General features: G+C 53.9%; 7 protein-coding genes across 7 annotated transcripts; 2 read left to right on the forward strand and 5 right to left on the reverse strand.

Annotated features, from left to right (window-relative positions):
- Positions 1-159: 159 nt before the first annotated feature.
- Positions 160-2,034, forward strand: M409DRAFT_49667 (uncharacterized protein; the record flags this gene model as incomplete). The annotated part of the gene is made up of 1 exon (XM_033811305.1): positions 160-2,034. The coding sequence occupies one exon, from the start codon at positions 160-162 to the stop codon at positions 2,032-2,034; it is 1,875 nt and encodes a 624-aa protein (XP_033674076.1).
- A 244-nt stretch (positions 2,035-2,278) lies between these two features.
- M409DRAFT_49668 (uncharacterized protein) lies at positions 2,279-5,206 on the forward strand (the record flags this gene model as incomplete). Its single annotated transcript, XM_033811306.1, has 2 exons — positions 2,279-4,746; positions 4,840-5,206. The coding sequence occupies 2 exons, from the start codon at positions 2,279-2,281 to the stop codon at positions 5,204-5,206; spliced, it is 2,835 nt and encodes a 944-aa protein (XP_033674077.1).
- A 425-nt stretch (positions 5,207-5,631) lies between these two features.
- Positions 5,632-7,516, reverse strand: M409DRAFT_62770 (uncharacterized protein; the record flags this gene model as incomplete). The annotated part of the gene is made up of 4 exons (XM_033815307.1): positions 5,632-6,147; positions 6,206-6,967; positions 7,038-7,312; positions 7,372-7,516. The coding sequence occupies 4 exons, from the start codon at positions 7,514-7,516 to the stop codon at positions 5,632-5,634; spliced, it is 1,698 nt and encodes a 565-aa protein (XP_033674078.1).
- Positions 7,517-9,093: 1,577 nt separating this feature from the next.
- M409DRAFT_17136 (uncharacterized protein) lies at positions 9,094-10,599 on the reverse strand (the record flags this gene model as incomplete). Its single annotated transcript, XM_033803923.1, has 1 exon — positions 9,094-10,599. The coding sequence occupies one exon, from the start codon at positions 10,597-10,599 to the stop codon at positions 9,094-9,096; it is 1,506 nt and encodes a 501-aa protein (XP_033674079.1).
- A 358-nt stretch (positions 10,600-10,957) lies between these two features.
- Positions 10,958-13,858, reverse strand: M409DRAFT_17137 (uncharacterized protein; the record flags this gene model as incomplete). Its single annotated transcript, XM_033803924.1, has 1 exon — positions 10,958-13,858. One exon carries the CDS (start codon positions 13,856-13,858, stop codon positions 10,958-10,960), a length of 2,901 nt encoding a protein of 966 aa, XP_033674080.1.
- A 721-nt stretch (positions 13,859-14,579) lies between these two features.
- Positions 14,580-16,022, reverse strand: M409DRAFT_49672 (uncharacterized protein; the record flags this gene model as incomplete). Its single annotated transcript, XM_033811307.1, has 1 exon — positions 14,580-16,022. The coding sequence occupies one exon, from the start codon at positions 16,020-16,022 to the stop codon at positions 14,580-14,582; it is 1,443 nt and encodes a 480-aa protein (XP_033674081.1).
- Positions 16,023-18,516: 2,494 nt separating this feature from the next.
- M409DRAFT_49673 (uncharacterized protein) lies at positions 18,517-19,259 on the reverse strand (the record flags this gene model as incomplete). Its single annotated transcript, XM_033811308.1, has 2 exons — positions 18,517-19,029; positions 19,125-19,259. The coding sequence occupies 2 exons, from the start codon at positions 19,257-19,259 to the stop codon at positions 18,517-18,519; spliced, it is 648 nt and encodes a 215-aa protein (XP_033674082.1).
- Between the last annotated feature and the right edge of the window lie 2,573 nt (positions 19,260-21,832).

Here is a 21,832-nt window from a genome sequence, read left to right on the forward strand (position 1 = left end):
CGACTCGCGTCTCTCATCAATCTCAATGAAGTCGTTTGCTGGCCTGGCTCAATTGCTCACATCAGGACCTCTCCCCAGAGTAACGCGACCACGCCGCTAGATGATTGACAGCTGAAAAGCTCCCGCTGCTGGTCGGCGCATCAGCAAACAACCCACAATATGCCTACCCGATTAAATCCATGCTCCTACCTGCCACGCCGGCTCCAGATCGTTGCGACGCTCACAGTCTTCGTCCTCCTGTGTATCATCTTCCTGGGGACATCGAACTCCGAAGATTTCAACAAATACCTCGACGAAGTTCCCTATGGACCAAAACTACAGGAGGGAGTCCATCATGCAGTAGAAGGGGCACATCAGGTGGTGGATCACATTCCGAATCCGTTCGGCACACCAGCGCATAAGCCTTTGCCAGAGCAGGCGAATAGCAGCAGTGGCGAGGCGAGATGGTACAGTGACTGGAAGTGGAGGAATCCGTTCAGCAGTAGTACCACGTTGGACGAGGAGAGAGCGGTTCTACCGCCTCTGCAGAATCGGCCGCCTATCTACACATATTACGATGTGTCGTCAAGGAGGAAAGACGCGCAGAGTAAGAAGGCGGAGCAAGATCTGTTGCTGCTATGGCGGCGTGCTTGGTGGGCCCAGGGGTTCAAGCCCATGGTTCTGAGCAAGTCTGAGGCCATGAACAACCCGCTGTATCGCGCGTTTGAGGACAAGGAGATGGATAAGGCTCTGCAGAACGAGCTCATGCGTTGGCTCGCTTGGGGAAACATGGGTACCGGGATCTTGTCCAGCTTTCTGGCTTTTCCCATGGCTCCTTACGATGATCCCATGTTGTCGTTCTTGCGTCGAGGCGAATATCCAACTTTGACGCGATATGAGGGGTTGGGCAACGGACTGTATATCGGCACAAGAGGAGACATTGAGGCTGCCCTGAAAGAAGCCATTGCATCTCAAGCACTTCACCGAGTGAAGTACATTGACGAGGCGGTGCCAGAGGATACCATTCAAGTTGATGCGAAGCACGACGCAATCGCCCACTACAGCGACAGCATGCTCAAGTCGAAGTACGGGCCCATCTCGGAGAAGCTGAAGGATTTGAAGACCGTTGGCGACGGACTGGCGTTGCTTCCACCTCTCATCAACAGCCATCTTCACTTGACTTGGCAGAACATCTTTACCAAGGGAATCTCCGTTCTGAAGCCTCTGCCAGAGCACACTACTATCATGGTGCAGCCGGCTGTCGACATTGCCATGAACCTCACCCAGTGTCCTTACAGCCCTGTTCCAACCTCGTGTCCTCCGAACAGGCCCAAGTGCAAGACTTGTGTTAGCAACTCGGTCAAGATCAACATTGCAAAGGTCTTCAGGAACGATAGTCAGACCTTCACGATCGCTACTGTACCCCATCCGTACACAATACAGAGCCTGGTCAAAAACAACGACCACCTGGAGTTGAAGACGATTCGAAGGCAGACCGATCGAGATGTTTGGATCCTGGCCGCCACCAAAGAGTTGCTGGGCACTGGATTGTCGTCGTTTGCGAGGCTGCCGAGTCTCAAGGACGCCATTGCCTCGGAGTATGGCAGCTCAAGATCGTTGTGGCTGACAGCCGAAAGACCTTACCAAAAGGACAGCGAGAAGGATCTTGAAGAGCTTGACTGGATATTTGGCTTTGAGTTCCCCCGAGACGTTCAACCAGATGGCAAGAGCGAGACTCCAGTACCAGGACCTGAAAGGAGACCAGATCCGCCCAAGCCTGAGTATGGAGATGGCCCGATACCATCTGAGAAAGACCTGCAGAACGAGAGAAGCCTGTTGGAGAAGACTAAGCGAGCGCTGGGAACAAAAGCTGCCACAGAGGTTCGGGACATTATTGAAGCCTGGAATCTGGCGGACACAGAGGCGTGGAAGTTCATCAGAGCGTTCAATGCTCGACGGCGAAAAGAAAGAAGGCAGTGGGAAGATGAAGAGAGTTCGTACTTGGGGAAGGGAGTGTTTGATCGTTGGGTGGATAAAATCACGGGGGACACCTAGTCGTACCTACAGCATTGAGCGTTGGCGTTTCGGAATATAGGGGAAGGTGCTCAGAAGAATCAGTTGATCAAGTGATAGTTTCCTTGTGTGCATTCACCAAGACGGTAGGAACAGTCTGCAATGCGGCACTGCTGTATCTCAGTCAACATCTCACTGTCAAAAGCACTCACTCATGCAACAGCAGAAATCCGCCTGTTAACCAACAGAGATTGAACGCATACCAAGATAACACAGTCTACAAATCATGGATAGATCAGATCAAGATAAGACGGCAGAACGCCCGTCCGACAAGTCAACCTCCTTCGGAGAGACACCTCACGATCGGGACGAGTCGATGCTTGATGCCGAAGGAATCAATCCAAGTACTCGGGTTGCCTCCCTGCCGCCGCAGACCCCTCGACCACAACCTGCCCAACGGCCTCTACCACCGCTTACTGGTCTTCCAGCGGATGGCGGAGAAGATGTTGAGATGACAGCACCGCCATCGCCACGGCCTCGTCCTGCGACCACTGTCCCTCAGCTCAGTCGCTCCACCGAAACGTACGATGACAATGACGAGAGCGACAGACCTGAACAACAAGCAACAACGTCTTCTGGTGCCACCAGGAGAACGCCTATCTTCCCACCCGGCAGAATCGACGGCCTCGACTTCGAGCGTGCACGCCGTCACCTCAGACGCGCCGTCGAGCTCGACAGCCATGGGCAATACAACCAAGCACTCGAATCGTACCACAGGGCCCTCACCCTATGCAGACCAGCCCTCAACTCAATCACCATGTCCTCCGGATCAAGGCGAGCCCTCGAACGAACACTAGCACCCCACCACGAGCGCGTGATCGATCTGGAGGATGCGCAGGTCTACGACGAGACGGAGCCGGAGAAGTTCATGGTGGATCCCAGCCGCGTGACTCCGTTGTCGCGTCGCACGAATCTTGATCCGAGGTTTGAGTTGCCTGGCGTTCCGGCGTCGATGAATCGGCCGGAGTTGATTGGGGAGGGTCCGGAGGTTGAGGCGGAGGATGGCGTTGATCAGTATTTGCTGGATTTGCAGAAGATGTATGGGCGGGATGGACGCTCGCGGCCGAGGTCTCGTGCTGGGAGTGTGCCGATGGTGAGGGAGTCTAGTTCGGTGAAGAGGGAGTCTACCCCAATGAAGAGAGAGTCCACGCCGATGAAGAGAGAATCCACCCCATTGGTAAGAGAGTCCACACCTATCCCGAGAGCTGGACGTCGGGACAGCGGTTCTACTCCACAAAGTGCTCAGAGTGCACCGGCAAGAATGGATCCCAGCAGGGAAGCGACCCCTAGCCCATATGATGAGACAGAATCGATTCGGGAAAGAGCCGGCACTCCTCTACCTGGCGACGTAGAGAATTTCGAGAACCGTCATCCAAAGCGTGGCTTGGCCACCTACGGTTCTATCCATGGAACGCAGTCAAGAATGCGGCAGTACAAACGGCCAAAGATTATGCACGATGCGGAAGGAGTGCTGGGCACGTTGGCCAGCAAGGCATTCGACAAGCGCATGGCTGAACGGGTTCAAAAGGAAGCCAACGGCTCCCACTGGATGCAAGACCTGTACTGGGACCATCGCAGCACACTGCACGGCGGACTGGCCAAGGACAAGTACAGAGACTTGCGGGATATTCGAGAAAGCCTTCCATATCGGGAGGGATACCTCATTGACCAGGACGAGGAAGAAGACAATGAAGTCGTGCCAGGTTGGCGAAAGCACCGTAGTTCTGCGCCGCCTCGGTCGACTGATGTCAAGGCGTGTGCTAAATGCGGCGCGACCAGCAAGCCAGAGGGCGGCCCAGTCTATCCCTGTGTGGTGTGTTGGGGACCATTCTATTGTTCGATGAGATGTCAGGACGCCCACTCCGATGTGCATGAACCGCATTGCATGCCGAATTGGCGCAGCTTCGATAGAGAAGCGCAGGACGAGGACCAGCCTTGCGCGCAATCGACTCGAGGACTCGCGGGCCGCCTTGCCTCGCTATGCGATCGACCTGTCGAGCTCGACATACACAAGATTGCTCAAGATGCGGCTCGAACGGATGGTAAGCCATTGGGAGACAGGACAGACCTCAGGCGCGCCTTTATATCAGGCGACATTGACATGGATGAGCACATGGACAAGGCGATCCAGCGCGGTGAAGCTGAACGCGACAGTTCACCCCAGGGGAACGATAACTTATCATCGCCGGTATCAGATACGGCCGGCATTTCATCACCCAAAACGCCTAACACCCCTGAAGATGTTGATGTCAGGGGCGTTGGCGGTGCTTTCGATATCCAGCATGCAGCCGACAACCTACTGTCAATGCACTCAAACCCAGCATCAGGACGAGGAGTGGCTGCGCTACGACCAGCAAAGAAGCTACCAAAACTCATACTCAAACCACCAAAGCCCCCGACGAGGAACGAGCGAGAGCTACAGACTCCTGACTTCGAAGAATACGATGATAAGTATGACGAGGATGCCGATCACGAATCTCTCAGCAGCAACGACGACAACGACGATGTCGACATGTTTTGGGAGGAACCTCCTCCACACCACTCCGAACGGCAGGCACAGGAAGAGATGTACCCGAAGCGAATCACTGATTTCAGGATCGAGATGAACGGCGGCAGGACGTTGGAGTATCTAGTCTCGGACGCGAGAAGGGACAAGGAGTGGTGCAAGGCCGGCACACTGTTAGGCTCGAGTTGGTGAGTCTCCCTACAGTATTAATCCCTCTCCAAATCACACACTGACAACCCAATCCTCCGCAGGACGAACGCAATCGAAGCCTTCTAGTCGAGCACCGACGCAATCTCCGAACACCGCACCTTCCTCGAACAACCTAACCCGGACCGCGTCGACAACATGCTCCTCACGCCCTTCAAGCTCTGGATCAAACGCGCGTTCCTCAGTCAACATCGGTATATCCTCTTTGATATTCAAGGGTTTGAGCAGCAGGAACAAGGGGAGATCCAGCGGGAGGTTGCGCAGGCGTTGGGTGAGGAGTGGCAGGGGGCGATTGAGGAGTATTGGAGGCGGTGTGAGGTTGCGTTGGATTGGTGGAAGAGGATGGAGAGGGTGAGGAGGGAGGGGAGGCGGAGGGGGAGGGTGCGGGGGAGGGTGGAGGATGTTGGTTTGGGGTTGGAGAATGTGTTTAAGGGGGGATGATGTTGGTAGAGGTATTGTTCGTGTAGAGGTTTATGTTAGTTGGGCTTGAAATACAATGTATGTGACATCCGTCTTGGTTAGGATTTCGGAGATGTCATCCCTTTCGTCACAGACTCGATGTGCGGCCAAGCTCAGGAGAGGCCTCTTGCACGCTTGGTAGATGGACCATAGACTCTATGTTGAGCATCTTTCTCAGGAACATTTGCATCGACCTTGCCATCGATAACAAAGACGACAGGCTGGCCTCTTGTCAAAGATTGGGGCATCGTGTCCTCTTAGGTATCGAAGAACGACGACATGATGAAGGGACTCATATTGAATTGACTGAGCCTTTGATTCAAAGTATCTAGCACCAGTCCACGTAAACCTTTTTTCGACATCATCATTTTGACTTATCCATCACATCATGCAACCTTTTCCTTTCCCTACGCAATCCAAAACCACACCCTCTCGACCCAATTCCTCGGCACAACCTCCGGCCACACCTCCGCATCCAAACTCGCCTTGCCCGTCCAGATATCCGCCTCACTCGCCTTGACAAACTTGGTGCGCTTGAGGATCTTCCAGAACAGATAGAAGCCGACGTAGATGGGGATGCCGACGTACGCGGTGACGAAACTCTGCACGTCCCAGTTGGAGCTGCCGTCCTTGTTGTGCGTGAAGACGGCGAAGCCGTTGAAGAGGATGATGATGACGAAGAAGACGAGGGCCGCGTAGGCCGTGTAGGGCTGGAAGCGGGATTTGAAGACGAGGTCCGTGTTGCGGTTGACGCCTTGGGCCATCAGGGCTTTGCGGAAGCGGATGTAGGCGATGAGGATGCTGAACCAGGTGAAGAGGGAGGTGATGGTCGTGAGGGTTTGGAACCAGTCGAAGACGGAGGCGGCGCCCGAGGAGACGGTCATGTAGGTGAGGAGGCCGATGCTGGCGGTGATGAGGACACACTGTGTGGGAATGTTGTTAGCTGAAATTTCTCTGGTGGTTTGGCAGGCGTTATCTTACCCAGATGGGGACACCGCTCTTCGTGCAGTGAAGCAAGAAGCGAGGCGCTTGCTTGTTCTGCGCCAAAGCGAAGAGGTATCGAGATCCGGTGAAAAGGAAAGCATTTCCCGAAGACGTCGCGGAGGTCAAGATGACTGCATTGATGATCGATGGCAGAGCCGGGATACCAGCGCGAACGATCGCAATGACCCATGGAGACGAGGCTGCGCCGGCTCCGCCGTTCAGGAGACGGTCGTCAGTGGCTGGCACCGTCACACCGATAGCCAGGGATCCAAGGACGTAGAAGAACAGAATACGCCAGAAGACTCGACGCACTGCCTTTGGGATGTTGCGGCGAGGGTTCTCTGCCTCTCCTGCGGCGACTGCGACCATCTCGACTCCGCCGTAGCTGAAAGCAGCGTTGGCGAGCGTGGCGAAGAAACCGGCGAAGCGTCCCGTGTTGCCAGTGCCAATGTACTCCCGCATGGCAGCGTAGGGGTGCTTCCAGTAGCGGAAACCGAGTCTGTCGTGGCTAGGAGCGCCGCCTAGATCGATTACCAGTGCGAGGATGAGGAGGCCCACGATCGTGATAATCTTGATCGAGGCGAAGATAAACTCGGCTTCACCATAAATGGAGACAGCGAAGATATTCAGGGCGACGATTACGACCAAAATAATTGTTATCCATGCTGCTTGAGTAATAGTATCGTTCCAGAAACCAATAACAACAGCAGCGGCAGAGATCTCAGCGCAAAGCGTGAGGGCGGAGGAGTACCAGTTGTTCTACAGCGGGCTTGGTCAGTCAACTTTCTCCGGAGAAAGAGCCCCTTAGCAAGGGATCTTGAAAACTCACCCAACCAGCAGCAAAACCCATAGCCGGATCAACGTATCTTGCACAATACTGTGGAATCGCACCAGGAAGCGGCAACCACGTCGCCATCTCGCCCAAACACTGCATCATGGCGAAGATGGCAATACCGGTCAACGAGTAGCCGAGCAGCACGGAGAGGGGACCACCGGTCACGAACGCCTTGCCGATACCCAGGAACAGACCGGTGCCGATTGTGCCTCCCAGGGCGATGAATTGGATGTGACGAGATTTGAGGCCGCGGGCGACATAGCCATATTCTGGGGCGTGGGTCAGCGACAGGTGCTCGAGGGGCCTTGTTGGATTGATTGACACTCACGCTCTGCGGTTTCGATGTCGCCGTAGAGATCGGCTGCCTCTTGGATGCCGACAGCGCTCTTCCTCCTGTCGTCGTTCTCATGGCCAGAGCCATACTCGTCGCTCGGCGACGAGGTGTTGACGTAGATATTCTTTTCCGGATCCATGGTGGTGGGAATGTGATGCTGCTACCCGTCGATTGGGAAATGTGGTACTCTCTCGCTGAGATTAAGGACGACCAAGGCGTTGGAGACACAGGGTCACCACAGTTACCCTATGTGTGGAGGGACAAGGAACAAAGCCAAGGCAGAATGATGTTCCCAACTTCCACGTAAGATAAGCTGCGCGTTCCGTCCGGACGACAACACAACGCTCTCCAAACAACCAGGGCGACGTGAGAACAAAAGTCAAACCGAACCAAGGCGTTTCGGCGAGAGGCACATATAGAGCTTTATACTTTCACGCCTCAAGCAGCCGGCACATCGCACCAGATGCAGACGCCCAGACACCACGAGACGCCGGAGCAGCAGCACACCATCTGCAACCTCAGCAGTTAGACCCAGTACTACCCTACCTTCCCTGCAGCGGCCATGCTGTCCATGTTCTGTGCGTCGTAGTACGTATCTCCCTCATGTGCTTGCCCATGCAGGCTAGTCCACTAGCCTGGAACCTTGGGACTCCTTGCATGACTGGGAAGTGGGTACACAAGGATAGCCCATCAACCATCTCTCAGCTCGAGCGCTCATTATAGCGGCATCGATCAATGGCCAGCCGATGTTTGAGCGCTGAAACTAATAGATAGGCAGGCGTACCATCTCTGCCAAATGTTCCAGACTGCGAGATGATCTGGTAGATGGCACCAATGCTGCCCCTCGTTCCAAAGTACTTTGAATACGGGATACGGCGATCAACACTTCGCAGTGAGGGGGGTGTTGGTGACGAGTACTGGGATTGTTGACGTGCTCGTACCAACCGCCTCCCGCATGCGCATGTAACGCACCAAGACCCAGAATAGTCCGACATCCGCTGGCACTGAATGGCTCGACAAGTGGCAGAGATGACCGGCTCGCGAGAGCCGCAAACAAGACGAACTGCGGTCTTGGAAAATGGCGGCGCCGAGGACAGTAGGAAGGGCACTAAGCTCCAACCAAAAGCTTCTGGAAGCTTTCGAAAGATAAGGGAGGCGGTTATGGCTGGTCGACCACGCTATGCGATTCGACCGGCTCAAGGCTTAGCGGCCTATCAACCCAGCCTGCCAAGCGTACTGCTCGATAAGGCGAAAGATTGCCAACCCAGCGAAGCATTGCTCGTGCAAAAGGCTTGTTGTAGTCGTGCCTCTTACGTGAATGCTTCATGTCTGTACAGTGTATACCGTATCTTGGCCATGTGATGATGTGAAACCCCACAGTTGCTAGTACACGCAGAAGGCCGAGAACATGCGGACGTGCCTTAGCCGAAGTATGCAAGCGCGCATTATTATGGCTGAAATAATGCGGTCGCCTGAATGGTTCGCTTCGTATAGGTCATTCGATGTGTAGCAGCAACCATTCTCGCGATGGTGACCAACAACGGCAAAAGCTGAACAGCCCGAGGTTGCCACAGGCCTGGAGAGCTCCCTGTTTCGACGTAGCTTCATCGCGTGCGAAACGCCACAAACATGCGTATGTCGGCATGACTGCTGCAGTGGGCAAAGCGTCACGTGGAATATGTGCACAGTGTTGGCCCCGGGGAATTGACCAAGAGGTCAAGACGAAGCCAATGATCGGTCTGCATCCTTATCTGCGCTGGGGACGGCCTTCTTCTCGACAAGCCTGGTCCATCGGCGACGCCTCCATTCGCCGCGCTTTTCGAGGCCCGTGCCTTCTTCCCAGCCGCTCTTGGGGATGCTTCTTATTCGCTTCTTCTTGCCCTTTTGCGGTGTGTCCAACAGTTCCACCTCTTCAGGCGGTATGTCATATACCCATCGTTCGCCCTCTGTCTCGATCTCGACGCCCGTGATCATCCGTTGCTCCACCCATTCGCGACTGAAGAGATCAAGATTCCACTTCTTCTCTTTCCACTTCCATCCTGTAGGAGCCTGAACGTCCTCGAAGAACTGAGTGCCCTTAGGCCGAGCTTCCGCAAGGCGTGCTTGACTGAGAGGATCGTATGGTGCGGGCGAGAAGAGCCAAGATTCCCAGGTGTCGCTCCCTGGATGATATTTTTGCAGTTCAAAGATCTCAACCTGTCGCAACTCGGCCGGCTCGTCCATGATGACGTCCGTCTCGATCCAGTTGCGCAGGGTTTTGTGAAGTAATGAAGAGTGCTGCTGTAGCTGGCTGAGATTCTGCGACGACAACAGCACCTTTTGAGATCGTGGGTGTCCAGCAAGAGTCATGCCCCAACCACCAACGAGTGCGATGACCCTCCATGGTACCAAATGGCTGGCGACGAAAGCAGCGCAGCTGAGCATGAAGAGGGCCAGGTATAACGTCGAGCTCACAGCCTCATCGCTGAAGTTGGTGTACGGAGTGATCATCTCGTTCGCGCTGTCGTGCAGACGTGAGAAGTCTTCCATAGCGTTCTGTAGATCCCGCATGTTCCTCCAAAAGTCCCGACTAAGGTCAGGAGCCGGTCGTACTCTGCTCGCAGGTGCGGTGGGAGGGCCATGGTAGCTGGGTTCGATTCTCGGATCGTTTGTCGGGGTTGGATGCCTAGCCAGGAAAGACGGAATCATAATGCTGAACAAGATCCCCACAAGTGGGATCAACGGCAGCAGATGTGGTTCCAGACAGAGCAAGGTATAGATGGCCAGGAACGACAGCGTAGCCGTAGGTCGTCGCCAACTGAACAGATGTATCAATCGATTCTGCAGCACGAACACAACGCCTATCCGCGCATTGAAACGTCTGAAGTTGAAAGCCATCTGACGAGGCCTAAACTCCGGCCGCTCGACATATTTCTTCGACCGTCTGTCCTTGGCCTTGGGCTTCTCATCGCCCTCATCAGGCGCATCGCCGGGGATGATCTGCTGTATGATACTCGAGAAGACTCGGTCTTGAAGTGTCTGTCGCCCTTCCGGGGTTCCGTATTCCTCGAACTTGCTCTTGACTCTGTTGGCCTGTTGTCTTAGTCTATCACGCTTGCCTAGCTCTTGATCGCCCTCTTCGTCCGACGGCGCATTCGATTCGATGTCTTCGTTCGATGGGATGCGAATGACGGGAATGGGTTCGTCGCGATTGACGATAGCGTGGTCGCCTTCCGTAGCCATCGTGTTCGGATTACTCGCCAGCGAGCATTATTATATTGTGATCGATCCTTGTCGTAGAGGTGTTCGTGTTGTGTAGCCTAGAAGTTATGATTGCATGGTCATACTTTCCGCATCACGAGATCCGGGCAGACGACCTCGGAACCTCGTGAACGCCAAGCCGAACTGCGTCTACATGGCAAAGTATGCAGAAAGGCAGAAAGTGAATGTTGTCAAAATGTAGACATGTGAGTGATCACTGATGATGCATTCGCAAATCGTGAGATTCCGCATCAAAAATCTATGCTGTCTAATTAGGATCTATAACCTGGTATGCTCGTGTCATGGTGGATCGTGCTCATGTCATCCACGCCCTACGCCTCTAAGTCACAACAACAACCGGGCTCGCGTTCGAGCGCACAGGACTAGAGCTTTGACTCTGCACCGCAGAGCCATAGCCACTGTCTCGCTCGTCCCAACCTCCAAGTTGCTTGGCCACGCCCAAGCATAGCTTCACCACTCTGCTTCGCTCATCGTGTCCCAGACCACTTTCCCGACCCGCAGAAGTGCCTACCCAGACCCGTAGACTGCCTGCAAGGTCCTCCATACCACGCTGGGCGATGATAGGTAAGTTCTTCCGTGAAACCATGACGCGCAACAGTCGGAACGCTGCGGCAGCGGCAAGTAGAGTGAAATCTCCTGGTGCAAGCTGCAGATTGCTCAGTGCGGTGTATGCCCGCTCACGAGCAGTACTGGACGACGACGAAGATGATAGCGAGATCAGCTTAGCCAGCGTCAAAGCAGTGCAAACGTCAGGCGAGGCGGGTGCGTGGCTAACCAGGTTCATGCCGCCGGTTGGCGAAAGCACAGGCAGAGCCTCCAGCGCGACGACAATGTTGGACTCCCTGTTCGAGTTCGACAGTACTGCCTTTGCAGCGAGAGCCCTTACGTGTGTGCTGGATGCTGGCGGTGCGACGCTGAGAGCAAGTCCGACATAGTACTCTGTGTCGAAGGTGGACGGGTTGTCGCTGACAGCATCAGCGAGCGTGTCGTCCAGGACCGTGTTAGTGTACCATGCCGCAACCGCATCGAGTGGAGAGCGGATTGCATGATCTTCGACCACGCTGTCTTTGGCAGCATTGGGCACAAGGGCGTATGCGCTGGACTTATTCCATGCAAGATTCCAAGCACGTTGGATCATCTCGTCACTCAGCACTTCGTCGCAGTCCAATTCTATAAGACGCGCGAGGTGGTCTGGCAGTGGCTCTACCTCCTCGTCATCGCTGATCGCTCCGTCATGTGCTCTTGCCGTGACCTCTTTGTGAAGCCTTCTTGCGGAATCCCAGTAGAAGTGGCCAACCTTCTCGGTAAACTGCTTGAAGCCGACCATGTTGCCATAGCCAGCATTGGCAACCTCCCAGAAGAAGACGCGGAAGTGGACGGCCTTCTGCATGAGCCGTGCCGGAGAGTCTGGGAGCGTTCCACTCTCCATCAGTGTCAGCAGCAGTCGGTAGTAGGATACTTGCGCATCACCGCCAGCCAGCTGAGCGTCGATGGCGATATCCCATGCCTTGATGCGAGCAGCCTCTTCTTCTTTATTGGTGCCCGTCAGGTTCGTGAAAGCCTCTGATCCGATGATCCTGCGCAAACTGAGTTGCATCATCTTGAGACAGACGGCAACAACCTCCAAGAGGAAGTGCTTGGGCACCCAGACAGTTTGGATGGCGGTATCCCAAGCCTTACGGCGAACCTCGACAGGAGACGCCAGTGATGGAGCCTTGGGAAGTTGAGCCGACATTCGTCGTTTCTGCGTTCGCCGTGGAGAGAAGCTGAGCAGTGGAGAGAGCAAGTAGACCAAAGCGCCGACGACGAGCACCAACTTCAGAAGTGGCACGAATGCCTGTCGTGACATGCTCATTGGAGATGATGACGAACCGTCGACGAAGCGCTTGAACAAGGTGGTTGGGATGGCGCCAAGAGATGTATCATGCTCGCCTTGCTGTTGCTCGGTGAAGCCCTCCATGACCATGACACCAGCCATGGTGCCAAGCATCATCTTGTTCATGAACCCACCACCTCTACCATTGACATATTGCGGCTGGTTCTGTGCTTCCACTGGCGGGTTGGGTGGCCTGGCATATGTGGGCTGCCCTTGTTGCATGTACTGCTGCTGCTGCACTCCTGTCTGGCCATATCTCGACTGGTCCTGTGGGACATTAAGGAAACTTGAGGCACCTGTCTGCGATGCCGTGGATGCTTCTCGAGACCGAGATGTAGCTGTCGAAGGAGGGCTGCTACTAGTCTGTCTGTCCTTGGATTTGCCAATGGCGGCCTCGACCTTGGACAATTGCGCTTTGAGTTCGGCCATTTCGTCGGCCATGGTCTTATTGCGCTTCTCAAGATGCTTGATGTATTCGGTAGCCTTCGCCATGACCGTGGCCTTGTTCAGCTTGTGAGCTGGTGTAAGACCTTCAAGATCTTCAGTATCTTGACCTTTGTTGGCCCGGCCCAAGGCGCGTAGAGCAGGCACGCTGTTGCGCAGTTCCACGATCTTGTCATTGAGGTTGTTGCGATATCGTTTCTCAATAACGTTATGCGACGTCTTCTTGATCGGTCCATCCTCTCCATCCTGCGAATCTCCTTCGCCATCCGCACTCTCTGCCTTTGACTCAGGCTGCAGCTGTGCCTCAGCCTTCCTCTTGCGACCACCCTTCTTCTTTGGTGGATCTGGGGAGTCGGACGATATGCTTTGTCGGGGTTGAGAGTTGGAATGCGAAGTGGATTCCGGACTGTGTTGTAAGCTGGGGGTGGTAGCGGTGAGGGATACCGCCGACTGGAGCTGTTGGGTCTGGTCGTTGGACAGAGCAGAGAGCGACACACTTGGGTCTTCTACCGCGTTGGGGTGGAGAGGCCATGCTGCGGTGTTCGTGTCGATCTTGGGAATATCAGGAAGGTTGTGGAGAGAGTTGACTTGGGTGAAGTCGAAGTCGGCGCCGAGATCGTGATTGGTGCCAAAGAGGAAGGCATCGTTAGAGAAGTCGGTCGCGTTTCCAAAGCCCAGGTCATTGCCATCGACAATCAAAGGCGGGACAAGTGGTTCTTCGTCCGTGTTGCCAAAGGCCGGGAAAGCAGGGTCCTGCAACGGCGAGTCGTTCTTGGAAGACCCTGAGTTGAAGGTGCCGCCGTCTGGCGAGGTGGGTTCGGCGGTGGGATCCCAGCGCAGCCAGTCCTCCCAGTCCTCGTGGTTGTTGCTGGCGTCGAGCTGGGCGCCAAAGGGAGGCATCTGTTGAGAGAAACCTCCCTGCCAAGAGGAGTCCATATCGCGCGTGTCAATGGCGTTGGGGCGTATGCAAGGCGAGTGTTAGTGGGCGTGGGTGTGTCTCAGCGGAGGGCATTCGCCATTCTCGACTGATATGTCTGCTATCTGGTCCAAAGTGGGCGGCGCGAGGGTTATTTCAAGGCGTGAGTCGAAACAGGCGGTATGATGAGATGCTCTGCGCGTGGTAAGGGCTCAAAAGTGGTTCGACTGCTTGAGGCTTGACGTCTCCGCTGTGCTCAGCCACAAAAACTCCAACCGGCTCTTTGACCTCCGGGGGCTCGCTCTCAGGATTGAAACGGCTTCCTCAATTTCCGGGCGGTCGGCATGCCCGTCAGTCTCTCGATAAAGTAGGTATCTGACGCTGCTGCATCGAAGCGACGAAGATGCTGGTCTTAACAGATGTTTTCGCCTCCCTCGTCGACCAAGCCTCATCTTCGCTTCGAGATACGAGGGGCGCGAGGCTTCATGCCGTTATCGGCCAGAAAAAGACATTCTCTGCAGAGCGTATGGTGGACCTGTTACACGTGGACGACGCATGAAGGCCTTGAGGGCATGATCACGACGTTGAGGAAGGGAGAGGGTTGAACGAGGCTGACTGTTGGAAGTTGATTCATTACTGTCGTGAGGTGGCAAAGCATAGTATCAATATGCCGGCCGTGAATAAAACTGCTTTGCAGCAACACATCTAAGTAAGGCAGAGCCCACCGCCTATGTCGACCTTCCATACGTCCGCAAGGCCTGGCTTGACCTCACATTCGCCCTCCGAGCCACCACGACCGCTCTTCTTGTTGAGGAGACGACGGGTCCAAGCATCGACCGCAGGCTCTCCAGTCTCATCTCTCGCTTGACGCAAGAACTGTATGAGGGAAGTGCCGCCAGTGCCAGTAGGCTCCTTCTTCCCGCCCTCAGTTGATGTGGGCTTAGGCCTATGAGCAAGATTGGCCTTCTTCGACTGCTCGTCGTGCTTCTGCTCGCCCTCTTTCGCCTTGGCTTGTCTGCTCTTAACAATGATATAGCGACTGACGACCTGCATGTGCTTGTCTCTCAAAGCACTGAGCATAGCCAAACAAGAATCGAATGCAAGCCCAAGTGCGCGGTCGTAGAAGTGTTCCTCAACAAAGCTGCGAATGTTCGCCACGCGGTGGACTTGTTCCAAGAAGCGCGCGTGCGGTCCCGGCATGTACTTGCGCATCTCTTTGATGAAGTTCTCATCAGGCTTGGAAGGCTTCTTTGCGCCATGTTGAGCTGTTTCGGCGCCGCCTTTCTGTCCAGTCGGGCGATGTTCAATGCCGAGTACAATATCAAAGAACTGGATAATGCTCGACTGCGCATTGCTACCGCCGGCGTACTGGACGTAACGTTGCTTGTTCATTGGCCCTCCGTTGTCGAAGATGACACCATTAGGCAGTCCAGCTTCGGCCATATTCTTGCCACCGTTGAGGAACGGACGAATACGATGATAGAACACATGAGGGTCGCACTGATCATACATGCGAACCAGCAACGAGCCAATATCGTCAAGGCTCTCGACAAAGCTCTTGAGGCTTTCGGTCACTGTAGTCCGATCGCCATCCTGAGCAGCTTCAATGGCTCGCAACATCAACGGGATCATAGGTCCAGCTCGAACTTCCATGGCGATGCTGATCAAGTAGAACCATTTCTCATCGAGCGAACCAGTAAAGGTGTCGATGGTATCCAAATTGGCAAGAGTGTCGGCACGCTCCGAGTCGAAAATGGGCTTCCAGTTCCAGAGGACCAGCCCAGCATATGTGGCAACAGGTGGCAATTGGAGATGCTTGCATGTTTCCATGAAAGGTCTCGTAACCGGAGCTGGGACTCTCTCATGTGGTCGTTCACCACCCCAGATATAAGCATGTGCAATGAATGCCAACACACTATATGCCCTGCGCCATTGGGGTTCATCCGCCAGGCGGTCTGTCGACAGCACTGGCAACTTCTCAACCACTTCATGCAATCTCTTGCTAAGGATGAGACCTTGCAGGTTCTTCATAATGTACTCCCATGGCTCGTAATAGGAATCGGGCAGTCGCTCGACTGGCGCTTCGGTCGGGAGGAATCCGTTCACGACGGAGACATCGTAGTCTTCAGGCTTTGGGATTGGAACCATATTGATTCCAGCCAGACGCAGGCTTGCGACGTGGGGGCCTTGGGCCTTCTCACAACGTTGCAAGCCCAGCCGTTCGGAATCCGTTGAAGTGAGGCTCTTCGGAGCTAGTATGGCGATCGTGTATGTGAGTATACCGGCGGTCGAATCGCTGGAAACAGGGGTTTCTGGAGACGGTAAAGGCTTGAGCTTGTTAATGGAAGTGAGGGAAGTGGTGTCAGGTTGTCAGAAGATGTTTTCTTAGGTGCGCTAGTCAAGGCATGTGGCGCGATGGCGGAAGGTGATGTCTGGAAGAAGCACATGCGAGAAGGGGAAGGGATCAATGACGAAGAGGGTTTGCGCGACAAAGTACACCAATCAGCAGCCGTGTTCTGTCCAAAGACGACAATGTGCCGGGCACAATTCTGTCGTCGCTGAGCAAGCAAATGCTCATCGCGGCGTACACAAAGCAGTGATGAGAAATTGCGAATGCGTTGCTCCACACAAAGTCCGCCGTGAGCTTCCGCTCGACCTGAACGGGCAGATGGCTTTGCAAAATCCGGTCATTTTGAAGAGCATCGTGTTGGAGGGCGAAACGTCATAAACGTTGTCTGGGTCCTCGTGTACTGTACATGTATTGATAGAGAGAGAAGTATGTTGTTTCGATGATCCGCAGAGTCGTGAGATCTGCGGACTTGGGTTCCTGGCAGAAGCTAAACTCTCTACCAAGCTGTCAGAATTCGTGGCTGTTTGGTGCATTTCGTACTGAGAGAAGACAGTCAAATGAAACAGAGTCGGATCTTTTCTTGTACCTAAATTCTGCCTTGCTTTCCTTGCATCTGCCAACATGTGCGTTGAACAGTACTCGACGCAAAATTTCCTGTCTGGGAAGCAAGTCTTGGCACCGAAGTGAAAGTTTTCGAAAATGCTCGGCTTCCAGTCTCAAGAAGTATTCAGTCGTTGAGCAAGTGTCCCAAAGAGTCCAGTAGGAGGAGAGCTATAACTACTGTGCGGGACATACGTGTGGGAGGTTCAAGGGCAGCCCTAGCCTCATATCACTCCCGTTCTCAAGTCAAAGCTCAAGAAACAAGTGTATATAGGTTTTGTAGAAATCCCAGCACTTTATCAAAGCGCGTATCAACGTTGCAAGATGTTCAACCGATCGGTGAGATGGCCGAGTGGTTATGGCGTGTGACTCGTAAGACTGTCTCAGTGTCTACACGTTACAAAATTTCTGACTCTTGTCACAGAAGCTTTGCTTGCTCGACGCTTTACGTTGAGTAGTATTCTCATGGGGTTCGTTGCACTCATCTACACACAACCATCACGATCTATATACTGATTGGTTCATAGCTCTGCCCGCGTGGGTGTTAGTAATATCTTCTCCGAGTGTATTCTGAGTTCAACTAACGAGTGAACTCAGTCGAATCCCACTCTCATCAAATTTTTTGGCCTTTTTGAGTGGACTCGACATGGTCTTATATTGATCTTTAGCCCAGACATGTTTTGCAGGCAGTTCAAACTCGATGAATATCAATGTGAGTGTGGCCGAATTTTTAGAAGAGTGATAGTGGATACTACCATCCTTTTCTCCCAGTGGACTTCTGTCAATTGGGGACACCGAATTTGCGGCCGTAGAGTCGTACTTGTGAATAAATGAAGTGAGCGAGATAGCATGGAGAAATGTTGAATACCGGTGTTGCTTATGCAATGATCCAATTGTCATTCGCTGGGTGTAGCCTATCGTTCATTGTCTTAACAAATACTAAAATACTTTGCTCGCCATTTGTAAAAGCCCTTTCATGCAACTGTCGTAATTGCTCGTGCAGCCGAACTTGTCACTTGCTGTGGCCAGTGCTTATCAACTGTTCCTTCTTGATGTTTCTTATCAAGCCTAGGTAGTCATTTTCGTTGCGTTCCTGTCTTTGCCCCAAGTCCGATCAAGGGATGGTGCAGAGATGGTGGATGGAGGCAAGGCTATAGGAGGCTCACGAACATCACAGACCGATTCATTATTATTTCCAGGCTCCCAGAGAGGCTCTTTCGGGCTGTTCGAGGCCTTTGAAACGATCGTGGAGTTTCTAATGGGCTCGATGCACGACCAAGAGCGCTCATCGACATTGCAAGCAAATGTCTTGAACCCGAGGTTGTTGTCTGTAGGCAATACCGGTGTTGGTTCAGCAGCCTAATTATAGTCGTGCTTGCGAGTAAGGCCCATAGTGTTCTGCACTGGCTCGTGTTTTTTTTTCGTTCCTTGGTCCATCTTCATGTAAGTGTGCAGTCGTGCATGAGGGTATTTGATCTCTGGGGCTCGGCACTGAGCGCAGCTGCACGAGCCTGAGAAATTAGTTGATAGGGTGTTGCAGTTCCTCAAAGAGATCAGCGGGAGACTACTCAACTCGGGAGAAGAGCAGGAGTCGTAGTTGGCGAATGATCTTCTTCAGAGGCGGTATCGTCGCCTCAAAGACATCAAGCTCGTCTCTTCAACCCGTACGAAATACACACCACTCCCACCCACTCATCCATCCAACCCAACATCACTCCACCCGACCGAACACTCCCTCGCCCTCGACAAAACCTTTTTCCCCATAACCTTCACATTCCTCCACCCCAACGCCTCACAACTGATCGTGCCCTGAAAACTCGCACACTCATTACCACCGTAAACCAGATAACCCCCATTGACCTCGACAATCTTCTTAACACTGGTTCCCCGAAGTTCGTCGACTTCTTTACTAACAACCCCTCGCCACCGCAACCAAAACTTCGGCGGACGGAAAGAATTCTTCTCGAAAGCTGCGAAACGGCGTCGTTCTTTTTCGTCCGCGAGTTCGAGGCTGGTTTTGGGTTGTTCGTCGTCTTCGTCGTCGCTCTCGTCTTTGCCACCAGTACCATCATCATCATCGTTTTCATCTTCTTCGTCACCATCCTCCTCCTCCTCCTCCCCCTCCTCATCAAACCCCCTCACCACCTCCTCAAGAACCCTCCTACTCCCCGCCAAAACCGCGACGCCCTCCAAACCGCCCCCACACTGCAATGAGCACATCAGAGCATCGTCTCTCCCCTGCACGGGTCCGTGAATCTCGAGGGTATTCTTCTTCTCTGCACTCCTCGCGAAAGCGGTACATTCAGCTCGTAAACTCCATACGTTCGTCTTGGATCGAAAGAGCCTCCTTTCCCGCCGCCTCCTGTGCCTTTGCCTTTTCTGCCGTGCCCGATGCGGCGGGAGGAGAAGTGTTCTGTTTGCCAGGGTTCGTCCATGGTTGTGAGGTTTCAGTCGCGAGACATTCTTTGGTCGAATATGAGAATGATGATGAAGCTGGTAGTCTGAGATATAGCTGACTACACCTTACGTATGTTCACAACAATGTAGGTGAGTGAGTTTAGCAGGCTGGAATGAACCACGAGACGGGAGACGTCATCGATGTGTTCCACTACTGTCAAAACTCGATATGGCGTTTACATCGTCAAGATTCCTGCTCCTACTTTATTGGGGTGACTAGACACTGGATCTACATTGTTGGAGCAAAGTGAAAGGGCTTTGTTGGTGAGGGGGGTTCGTGTCTAATTGGAGTTTTGCTAAGCACAGAATCGGTCGAAAGATTCGAGTGCATTGAGACCTCGACGACGAGACATAGGCAGGGACGAAGGGCATCGAGTAGCAGAAGAAGTCGTCGACCTACGTGGGAGTTGGACCAATGGTCCGCAAGCCTCTCGCATCTTCACCCTATGGCGGTTTGCAGAATACGCAGGCGCATCTACAAGGAAACAGCCTAAACATGTATGTTGTCAAACACGTGTCAATGCCAACATACCTCCACATCGCTCAAACCGTCGCGACATGTCAAGTTCCCATCGTCCACAACGGAGCGTCGTGACATCGCATCCTCGGCGTACGTAGTCAACAAATCCTACGTCCTCCACGCATGAACCTCACCCACCGTATCCACTTCCACCGGCAGCCCTCGTCTGGAATGGACAATGCTTGCAGAGCCCTACAAGCATCCAACGCACCTCGGTTGATCGTCCATCAAGCTCCAGGGACATCTTGGCTTGTCCTTGTCCATGTCAACCGTACCAACCTTCTCGCCCGGCTTGCCACGGGCACAGCGAATACCCGATTTCGACCAACCTTGCGATTGACTCTCTTGCACAACGAACCGCATCGTCAACCAGAAAGCATGGCCAAAGCAGACGATCATTCTTCTCATCATCGTCATACCATCCACCGTATACGCTTTTTGTCCTGCCTCTGGAAAAACCAACACGTCGCTGATTATCACGTGCAAAGTCGTTGAGGTGCGGTGCCGACCAATGTCAAGTCGGCATTTGTCCTTGTGTGGCAGGATTGCTCATTCCTTCAGGATGACTGTCGAATAGGCGGTGGTAGCGAGCGAGATACAAACAATAGGATTGTGAGATTTGCAGATCTCTCTTCTCTTCGGGTTCGGCTTACGATGATGCGGGTATTCGTTCAATGGCTTGTTCTTTCCCGAGGAGGATGTTGATGACGAGAGGGCTGTTTTGATGAGTGAAAATTTCAGCATTTGGCGACAGCGCATTGCTTGACGTGTCTATAAGTCATCGATATGAGATCGTATTTTGAGGGCATTGGCGCAAGTTGATCAATGATCGGGCCCCAGAAGTAGATCTTCAGAAGCGTTGCCAGCCCTAGGAGAAGGAATGCACGCATATGCCGATCCACACGCGCGCCATGTGGTCTGACACGTCCGTCGGTTGACGTTGTCGCATCCGTAACCTCGAATGATGTGTTGATCGCACTCACCGTGATGAGATGGGAGTGCGACGAGCGGACGAAGCCGGGCGGGATTTCGGGTGGAGCGTCCGACGGAATCGATGGCCTGAATCAGAGTCGGGTGTGTGATACGGTGACACTGACTCTCGAGTACGGGCGAATAGATGTTGCGTGCAAGTCCGACGGGGTGGAAACCGCAGCTCGCAACAAGGTCAGGCATGCCGGTTGAGAGAGTAGCAACCCGCGGAACGCAAGGCCCGCCCGAATTGAATTGTCGGTTTCAAGGGTAGTTTGAACTGAAATACCAACGGTCATCAATCAATCCCAGGCCATGATTTAGCCAGGCCAACCATGTGCAGTCAGCGCCAGGCCAGGCCAACTTTCCCTCGAGTCTCACCCTGCGCTTGTTCCTGCGCAGTGCTCCGATGGCAGACCGATCCCTCCGCTGAGTAAGGGAACGCAAGCGGTGGTGGTGAGACCCTGCTGCTGCTGTGTCAACAAGACTCGTCAGCGCTTGGTGAGATGTGGAATTGAGAGAGCCGCAGCTGAACGATAGGGCGGTTGCCGGTAGCAGTGGTCGCCATACAGGTCGATTGGGGCAGCCCTCGCCGCGCATCAGCAGCAAGTGGATAGGCAGGATAGGCTCAGCTCGCGTGGACTGTAGTCAGCTCTGGGCTGTGTTTTGGACGTAAGTCATGCCCCATTCGGCGTCCGAAGGGGTGGGAGGCATCAACCGTGGACGCTGGATCTGCGAGGATTGCCCTCGTCGCGGTGGTGCTTATTCCACCGGGTAGCGAGGTGTTGGTTGAGGGCAGGTTAGAGGCAGTTAGCAATGCGATCCTGCACCCTGCTGGAGGTACTGTAGTCCAACGGCCTGTTTAAAACGGACGGGCTGTCTCGTCCGCGCGCGATAACTATTTTCTCCCATGGTTTTGCTGCTGTTTTGATTGTTGAATTCGCCGGACGGAGCAGCGAAAAAGAGCCGCGGGGACAGCAGGCGATCGCAAGATGCTCGAGATGCAGCAGTACGTCCACCGCGCTAGAGCGAACGCCTCGCCACCACCCATCGCCCGCCGTG

This window comes from Zasmidium cellare (genome assembly GCF_010093935.1).
Source record: "Zasmidium cellare ATCC 36951 unplaced genomic scaffold M409scaffold_2, whole genome shotgun sequence".
In the NCBI taxonomy this organism is placed as follows: Eukaryota; Fungi; Ascomycota; class Dothideomycetes; order Mycosphaerellales; family Mycosphaerellaceae; genus Zasmidium; species Zasmidium cellare.